This window comes from Octopus sinensis, linkage group LG22 (assembly GCF_006345805.1).
Source record: "Octopus sinensis linkage group LG22, ASM634580v1, whole genome shotgun sequence".
Lineage (NCBI taxonomy): Eukaryota > Metazoa > Mollusca > Cephalopoda > Octopoda > Octopodidae > Octopus > Octopus sinensis.
In genome coordinates, this window is record NC_043018.1 from 23,030,554 (window position 1) to 23,040,553 (window position 10,000).

Here is a 10,000-nt window from a genome sequence, read left to right on the forward strand (position 1 = left end):
ACATGAAAACAAGAAAGCATCATACTCAGTCACAAAACAGGCAAAGGAATATCTAAGTGAATTCCGAATACAACCAATTTCGGAATTAGAGATAGATATACAAGAAACAAGCACAGAAAAAGCTAGGCGCATGAAAACCCGTGCCAAAACTGCGGCCTTAGATATTCTGAATAATAAATGGCAAGAAAAACCTCTCTATGGCAAATACCCAAAGAGAGCGAATAATGCAGATATCGACAAAGCCCTGACCCATCAATGGCTAATGGCCTCTGGCTTAAAATCTGAAACAGAGGGGTTTATCATAGCAGCTCAAGATCAATGCCTACCAACAAGAAACTACCAGGCCAACATATTAAAGATCAGAAGCAGTCCAACGTGTCGTGTATGCAAGCAACAAAATGAAACCATTGACCATGTGGTCTCCAAGTGCAGTCTTCTAGCGCCTACAGAGTATCTCAACAGGCACGATAGAGCTGCACAATATATTCACTGAGTAATCTGTAAAAACCTGGATTTGCCCCATGAAAAAAACTGATGGGAACACAAACCACCCCCAGTGCTTGAAAATGACCACATCTCACTCCTCTGGAACTTCACCATTTAAACTGACAGGAAGATAGATGCAAATAGGCCAGACATCATATTGAAAGACTTCAAACAAAGAACATGCCTCCTCATTGATATGACTGTCCCAATCGATATAAACGTATCTGTCAAGACCTACCAAAAACTGAGCAAATATAAAGATCTTGAAATAGAAATCAGCAAAATGTGGAAGCTGAAGACTAAAACAATACCTGTTGTCATAGGTGCCCTGGGAATGATAGCAAAAGGGGCTGATAGCTACCTAACTCAGATACCAGGAAACCCAAAAATGGCAGAAGTTCAAAAGATAGTGCTCATGGGAACTGCTCATATCCTACGCAAAATACTCTCTATGTAATCTCAAGGTTTAAAACAAACATAATTTTCGGTTTTAAAAAAAAAACCAAAAAAAAAAACTTTTTTTTTTTAGACATTCATTAGTACAACATCCCCACCCCACAAATATATGGCACACTAGGCATAACAACAACATGAACTTCCAACTTGTTGTCTCTTGAGGTCTCTGGGTGAGACTTGGAGCCAACTTGTACAAATATAAAGCAAAAGTCAAACATAGAATAATAATAATAATAATAATAATAATAGTAATAATAATAATAATAATAATAATAATGATGATAATATTTTTTCTCTAAATTAATTTTTCATGTATTTCAGGTATCAACGGGTTGGTATATGCTAATCTCCCCGGATTAAATATGTGTGTAGGAGACCGAGTTGACTGGTATGTGATGTCGTTCGGAAACGAACAGGATATACATTCGCCATATTTCCACGGACATACCTTCCAACAGGAAAACTTCAGAGAAGACACAAGCAACTTAATTCCAGCTCAGTCGTGGACTTTGCAAATGACAACCCAAAATCCAGGTAAAGCAAACAAAATAAAACAAAACAAAAAAAAATCACATATAATGTCCCCCTCACGTTCTCACATTTACTAGCTGTAACGGTGGTGGTGGTGGTGGTGGTGGTGGTGGTGGTAACGGCGGTGGCGGTTGAGGGGGGAGAGGGGAGGAGTGGCTGAAGTGGAGGGGTGACTGAGGTGGAGGGCTAGCTGAGATTGAGGAGAGGCTGAGGTGGAGGGGTGGCTGAGGTGGAGGGATAGCTGAGGTGGAGGATTGCGAGGGCGGTGGCATTGATGGTGCCTGGAATATTTTCGATTCGACAAGCCAGAAAATTTCTGTTAACTACAAAAATGCCAACACATCCCCACCCCTTTACCATTTTTTATTCTTTATTTTGTGAGAAATCCATTACATTAAAGTGCTAGCGACAGGTTCCGGTTGTGTAAATAATCTGCGGTACTATGTTACACCGCTAAAACCTTAAGCAATATGTTCGTAGATAGTCGATGGGTTGGATGTAGCACTGACGAAAGAACAATGACTCTTGAAATGTGTATATACACCCATTGCCTATTTTCTATATTCGATCGCATTGTTTACATAGACATATTCGTATATGGAACGTCATAACTTTCAGTGCATCCTCTGAATTCTTTAGAAAATATAATGCCTTATTCAGTAAGTTGTGGATCGGCAAAGGTTGGAAGCCATTGATATAGAGAAATCGTGTGCACTCCACTAATCGTTATTTAAATAATATACTTTTCTACTTCTGGCACAAGACCTGAAATTTGGAGGGGGGCAGTCGATTAGATCGAGCCCAGTACTCAACTGGTACTTAATTTATCGACCCCGAAAGAATGAAAGGCAAAGTCGACCTCGGCGGAATTTGAACTCAGAACGTAACGGCAGACGAAATACCCATTTCTTTACTACCCACAAGGGGCTAAACACAGAGAGGACAAACAAGGACAGACAAACGGATTAAGTCGATTATATCGACCCCAGTGCGTAACTGGTACTTATTTAATCGACCCCGAAAGGATGAAAGGCAAAGTCGACCTCGGCGGAATTTGAACTCAGAACGTAACGGCAGACTAAATACCTATTTCTTTACTACCCACAAGGAGCTAAACACAGAGAGGACAAGCAATGACAGACAAACGGATTAAGTCGATTACATCGACCCCAGTGCGTAACTGGTACTTATTTAATCGACCCCGAAAGGATGAAGGGCAAAGTCGACCTCTGCTGAGTTTGATCTCAGAACGTAACTACAGACGAAATACCTATTTCTTTATTACCCACAAGGGGCTAAACATAGAGGGGACAAACAAGGACAGACATAGGTATTAAGTCGATTACATCGACCCCAGTGCGTAACTGGTACTTAATTTATCGACCCCGAAAGGATGAAAGGCAAAGTCGACCTCGGCGGAATTTGAACTCAGAACGTAACTGCAGACGAAATACCGCAAAGCATTTCGCCCGGCGTGCTAACATTTCTGCCAGCTCATCGCCTATTATTTAAATAATAAAATTCCACAATGAACAAAACGTCGAAGAGCTGTCGTTATCCCGAATTGTCAAATGTTTTTCTACTCATTACAGCACAATCAAGTCTGTTACGGATTTTTTGCCATTGTTATTGTTGTTTTTGATCAGTTCCTACGTCTTTTTTTCCTCTATTTATCATTTCAGGCCGCTGGCTCCTTGAATGTCGAACTACGATTCACTTCAAAGAAGGCATGAGGGCATTTTACAACGTTAAAATATGTTATAATGCTCCAGACTTGCCTCGCAAAACGAATATTCGTCGTTATTTTATCGCAGCAGAAGAATTAAGGTGGGATCATGCCCCAAAGAAGAGAAGTATAGTCACTGGTAACGACTTGAATAATGTAGATGAGTAAGTACTGTCATGTGTATGTGTGAATTAGTTGAAGACGAGTTATTATATTAGTTAATCAAAGCGGGAAATTTTCAACCAGCTTCTCCAGGTATATTTGGTGACTGAGAGAAATTTTTATTTCTATATACCTCGGAGTATTCTTGCTTTTGTGCATGCACACAAGGATTGCCAAAACAGTTATAAGCTCAGTTGGCAAATTTGCTTAACCGAAAATAATTCAAAAGTTCTAGATCTATAACATTGATTTTACATGGTTCCAGATTCAGTTCAACTACGTGGCACCCTGGGCACGTGTCTTCTACTCTAGCCTCGGGCCAGCCAAACCTTTGTGAGTGGATTTGGTTGACGGAAATTGAATGAAGCCTGTTTAGTACATATAGTGTGTTTGTGTGTGTGCGTTTGTGTGTGTTTCTGTCTATGTTTGTACCCTGCCACTGTTTGACACCGGTGTTGGTATGTTTGCGTCTGTGTTTCTTAGCGGTTCAACAAAACAGACCGATAAAATAAGTACTTTAAAAAGATAAGTCCTAGCGTCGATTTATTCGACTAAAAAACCTTCAAAACAGCGCTCCAGCATGGCTGCAATCAAAATATTGAAACAAGTAAAAGAAATGCATTAAAAGATGTGAATTTTTTTTTTTTTAAGTCAGAATTATATAAAACCTTTTGGAAAGAAGCATTCGTTATATCGCTTTCGCTGTTTACAGCTTTTCAAACTCTCGTGTTATAGGATTATCTGTATAAAATAAATTTTTTTCTAGCAGTATAGACCATTTTCGGTTTAGTTTCACATTTAAAATTCTTACAAAGTGCTCTTCTTTTGCCTTTCGTAGTTGATCATTTCCTTCATTTATTTTGAAACTTCCATGTACTCAAATGCCGTATAATATTCCTAAGAGAAAAATCTATGATTTGTTGTTTAGGTACTCTAATGCGATCTACAAATGTTGAACCTGTTTCATCGATGTAATTCTCATTACATTTTGGGTATATGATGCTGCAAACGAGACGTTTTGCAGGGTGGAGTTTGCAAAATTATATTTGCATTAATCGTCAATTCCTTCACATTCGTGAAATTTTTTTCTGTTCAATTATTTGAAATGTCCTACATACACATTACACTGGAAGCACTCCGTCGGTTACGACGATGAGGGTTCCGGTTGATCCGTATCAACGGAACAGCCTGCACGTGAAATTAACGTGTAAGTGGCTGAGCACTCCACAGACACGTGTACCCTTAACGTAGTTCTCGGGGATATTCAGCGTGACACAGAGAGTGACAAGGCCGGCTCTTTGAAATACAGGTACAACAGAAACAGGAAGTAAGAGTGAGAGAAAGTTGTGGTGAAAGAGTACAGCAGGGATCACCACCATCCCCTGCCGGAGCCTCGTGGAGCTTTAGGTGTTTTCGCTGAATAAACACTCACAACGCCCGGTCTGGGAATCGAAACCGCGATCCTATGACCGCGAGTCCGCTGCCCTAACCACTGGGCCATTGCGCCTCCACACACATTACACACACACATATTTGCATGAGTGCGTGTGTGTTTATATGTATGCATGTTTATATGCATCTCTCTCTCTCTCTCTCTCTCTCTCTATATATATATATATATATATATATATATATATATATACATATATATATATATTATATATATATATATATCACAATCAAGGAACGGCCATAATAGGCCATTCACCCACTAGAAATAGCCAAAGCTTCAACCGCAAAATAACATTAATTCCGTAAACCAGGAGAAAATTAAAAAACATTTACCCTGTAATTTCTTATACAATGCACCGTTTCATCTACTGTTTAATGGTAAACTAACCTGATTAAATTAAATCAAGCCAATCTTCCATAGGCCCTTAGATTCGTCAGTAAGAAATAGCCAGATCGGAACAGATATTTTCACGAGGCATTTCTGTCCCTGCCTCGGCAATATCTGACCTAAAATTTTCAAATCATCGCACTCGCGCCAAATTTATCGGCAGCAAATAAATATAAGCCGCCGATTCCATTACGGAATTAACCAGAAAATTCATAATTAATCAATATAGGGTGGCAAAAAATTTTGTAGAATTTTTTTGCCACCAGCGGCCTAGTGGGAAAAAATTAAATAGTCATAGACCATTTTTAAGTTCAACATCACAATCAAGGAACGGCCATAATAGGCCATTCACCCACAAGAAATATCTGTTCCGATCTGGCTATTTCTTACTGACGAATCTAAGGGCCTATGGAAGATTGGCTTGATTTAATTTAATCAGGTTAGTTTACCATTAAACAGTAGATGAAACGGTGCATCGTATAAGAAATTACAGGGTAAATGTTTTTTAATTTTCTCCTGGTTTACGGAATTAATGTTATTTTGCGGTTGAAGCTTTGGCTGTTATTTCTAGCGGATGAATGGCCTATTATGGCCGTTCCTTGATTGTGATGTTGAACTTAAAAATGGTCTATGCCTATTTAATTTTTTCCCACTAGGCCGCTGGTGGCAAAAAAATTCTACAAAATTTTTTGCCACCCTATATTGATTAATTATTTATATATATATATATATATATATAATATATATATATATATATATATATATAAAGGGAAAGTTTACGAAAATAAACAAAAGACGAAGGCAGGTGGAGTACAAACAAATGTATTAGTATAGCGCTCAGGAATAGAAAAAGTCTTTTAAGTTTCGAGCCTATGCTCTTCTACAGAAAGATACACAGAAGAAAAAAAAACAAGGAGAGAAACAAGGAGAGAAAAAATATATATATACACGACGGGCTACTTTCAATTTCTGTCAACCAAATTCACTCACAGGGCTTTAGTCGGCCCGAGGCTTAACTAGAAGACACTTATCCAAGGTGCCACACAGTACACCTGAACCAGGATCCACATGGATAGGAAGCAAGCTTCTTACCACATAGCTACGCCTGTAAAAGATAATTTATTTTCATACCATGCTTTTGTGTTAGTAAATATGTATTTTTCATACACACGCACACACACACGCACGCACACACACACACACACACACACACCACACACACACACACACACACACACATACACACGGACTCACTTGGTTAAGGGGGATGAGATTAGAAACTTAATTACAATTTTTTTGTTGTTGAATAAAGCGCCCAGCAATAGACGACTCTTTACTCTTTACTCTTTTACTTGTTTCAGTCATTTGACTGCGGCCATGCTGGAGCACCGCCTTTAGTCGAGCAAATCGACCCCGGGACTTATTCTTTGTAAGCCCAGTACTTATTCTATCGGTATCTTTTGCCGAACCGCTAAGTGACGGGACGCAAACACACCAGCATCGGTTGTCAAGCAATGCTAGGGGGACAAACACAGACACACAAACATATACACACACACTTATATATATATATACATATATACGACAGGCTTCTTTCAGTTTCCGTCTACCAAATCCACTCATAAGGCATTGGGCGGCCCGGGGCTATAGCAGAAGATACTTGCCCAAGGTGCCATGCAGTGGGACTGAACCCGGCACCATGTGGTTGGTTAGCAAGCTACTTACCACACAGCCACTCTTTCGCCACTCCTGCATCAACATTCCATAAAATGAGTTTACAGAGGAAAATAATTAACAATATCATTGCATGTGACAACGAGGAAAGTATCAGGTGGTCGTTGGATGAGCTAGAAACAACAGCTATGCCACCCTTAAATCACACACCTTTTCGTCTGAGCATTATTTTGAAATTATGGAGAGAAACAAATTTCATATTTGGACCGTCCGTATTTTAACCATCAAGGTTTCTCCCATCTTTTTTTTTTAATGGCCAAAATCGGTACTGAATGTGAGAGGGGGGTGAAAAATTCATAAATTTTCAAACCTTTATTTTTCATAAAAAGCTTCTTCCCACCAACCACTCCCTATCATTTGCAAAGGTTTAGTGGGGAAAAAATTTGAAAAATCCCCGTCAAAATGAAAAAAAATCTATATGAATGTGATACTCAGGCGCAGGAGTGGCTGTGTGGTAAGTAGCTTGCTTACCAACCACATGGTTCTGGGTTCAGTCCCACTGCATGGCACCTTGGGTAAGTGTCTTCTACTATAGCCTTGGGCCGACTAAAGCCTTGTGAGTGGATTTGGTAGACGGAAACTGAAAGAAGCCCGTCGTATATATGTATATATATATATATGTGTGTGTGTGTATATGTTTGTGTGTCTGTGTTTGTTCCCCCACCATCGCTTGACAACCGATGTTGGTGTGTTTACGTCCCCGTCACTTAGCGGTTCGGCAAAAAGGTACCAATAGAATAAGTACTGGGCTTACAAAGAATAAGTCCCGGGGTCGATTTGCTCGACTAAAGGTGGTGCTCCAGCATGGCCGCAGTCAAATGACTGAAACAAGTAAAAGAGAGTAAAAGAGTAAAGAGTCAGAAAGTCTGCCATGGCATTCTATTGCGAAAATTGCCTGACAACATCGGAGTACTCAACCAGTATATAACGTTTTGTATTTTCTCAGGGATGGCAACATTTATATCCGTCATAACCAATACTTCATCGGTTCCGTATACAAGAAAGCTCTGTTTCGCGAATATACAGACGAGAAATTCGACCAAAGAGTTGTGAGAGACAGCAGCGATGTACATCTTGGAGTCATGGGGCCAATAATAAGAGCTGAGGTCGGAGAAACTATTGAGGTGCATTTCAAGAACAAGGCGTCCAGACCATATTCTATGCTTCCCCATGGGTTATATTTTCAGAATGAGGAAGATGGAGAACTTTATAATGCAAGTAATCCAACTGCTGCTTCTAAAGTAATGCCCAACAGTACTTTTAAATATACTTGGAGAGTTCCAGCAAGTTCTGGACCAGGTGCTAAAGACCCCAATTGTATTTCATGGCATTACATTTCGGCTGTGGACCCAATTAAAGATGTCTACAGTGGATTGATTGGTCCGATAATTATTTGTCGAAAAGGTATTTTGAATAATAACGAGAAAAGAAAGGACGTCGATAAAGAATTTGTGTTCTTGTTTTGGGTTTTGGACGAGAACCAAAGTTGGTATTTCAAAGACAACATCAACTATTATGCTCCAGGTAGAAAGAAGATATCTGGTGACGAGGACTTCGAGGAAAGTAAGTGAAGTAGTACTATCTTATATAACACATGCAATGTGTGTGTGCGTGCATGCGTGTGTGTGTGTTTGTGTGTGTGTGTGTGTGTGAGTGTGTGTACGTGCGTGTGTGTACGTGCGTGCGTGCATGCACCCGTGTGTAGATAGACAGACAGATAGATAGATAGATAGATAGATAGATAGATAGATAGATAGATAGATAGACAGACAGACAGACAGACAGACAGACAGACAGACAGACAGACAGACAGACAGATAGATAGATAGATAGATAGATAGATAGATAGATAGATAGATAGATAGATAGATGGACAGATAGACAGACAGACAGACAGATAGATAGATAGATAGATGGACAGACAGACAGACAGACAGACAGACAGATAGATAGATAGATAGATAGATAGATAGATAGATAGATAGATAGATAGACAGACAGACAGACAGACGACAGACAGACAGACAGACAACAGACAGACAGATAGATAGATAGATAGATAGATAGATAGATAGATAGATAGATAGATAGATGGACAGATAGACAGACAGACAGACAGATAGATAGATAGATATAGATAGATAGATAGACAGACAGACAGATAGATAGATAGATAGATAATAGATAGATAGATAGATAGATAGATAGATAGATAGATGGACAGATAGACAGACAGACAGACAACAGACAGACAGACAGACAGACAACAGACAGACAGATAGATAGATAGATAGATAGATAGATAGATATAGATAGATAGATAGATAGATAGATAGATAGATGGATGTCCTGCCTGTGCAATGGGAATGTTGTTGTTAGTCATAGTTTTCATAATGTGAGGAAGATTATGTGTGTAGACTATGACCGCACTAAAGTCTAATTGAGTTTTCAAATATTTCTATTAACCTTCATCGTTATATTAACAAATGTATATCGAACAAATTGATGGAACAACGTCCTACGAGCGTCATGCTTAGGAATCTTCTGTACGTATATAATTTGCTAGATATCATTATGCATGTAGTGTAGTGGTTATCACATCTGCTTAACACGCAGATGGTCGTGAGTTCGAAACTCGCTGGAACCTCAAATGACTTTTTTAAGGCGGCGAGCTGGCAGAATCGTTAGCACGCCGGGCGAAATGCGTAGCCGTATTTCGTCTGCCGCTACGGTCTGGGTTCAAATTCCGCCGAGGTCGACTTTGCCTTTCATCCTTTCGGGGTCGATAAATTAAGTACCAGTTACGCACTTGGGTTCATCTAATCGACTTAATCCCTTTGTCTGTCCTTGTTTGTCCCCTCTATGTTTAGCCCCTTGTGGGCAATAAAGAAATTAGATATCATTATGCACATAGTGCGAACAATCTAAATCTACATATAATTAACTTTTCTTACTAGACATTACAACTTAAGATGTTGGCTTATGTTGATTACGACATAAGTATGTTACTTAAGAAATGGAAAAGATAAGAAGAAAGGACAACTCGCAGAGACAAGCAGCAGAGA

The 10,000-nt window shown here is 39.4% G+C and overlaps 1 protein-coding gene across 1 annotated transcript in view; it reads left to right on the forward strand.

Moving 5' to 3' along the window:
• LOC115223127 (hephaestin-like protein) overlaps window positions 1–10,000 on the forward strand; it is a gene marked incomplete at its 5' end in the record, with an annotated part of 31,027 nt that overhangs the window by 18,414 nt on the left and 2,613 nt on the right. Inside the window, 3 exons of the mRNA XM_029793539.2 lie at window positions 1,264–1,476; window positions 3,156–3,363; window positions 7,882–8,498. Of these exons, the coding sequence (XP_029649399.2) occupies window positions 1,264–1,476; window positions 3,156–3,363; window positions 7,882–8,498 (1,038 nt within the window). The remainder of the gene's footprint in view (window positions 1–1,263; window positions 1,477–3,155; window positions 3,364–7,881; window positions 8,499–10,000) is intronic.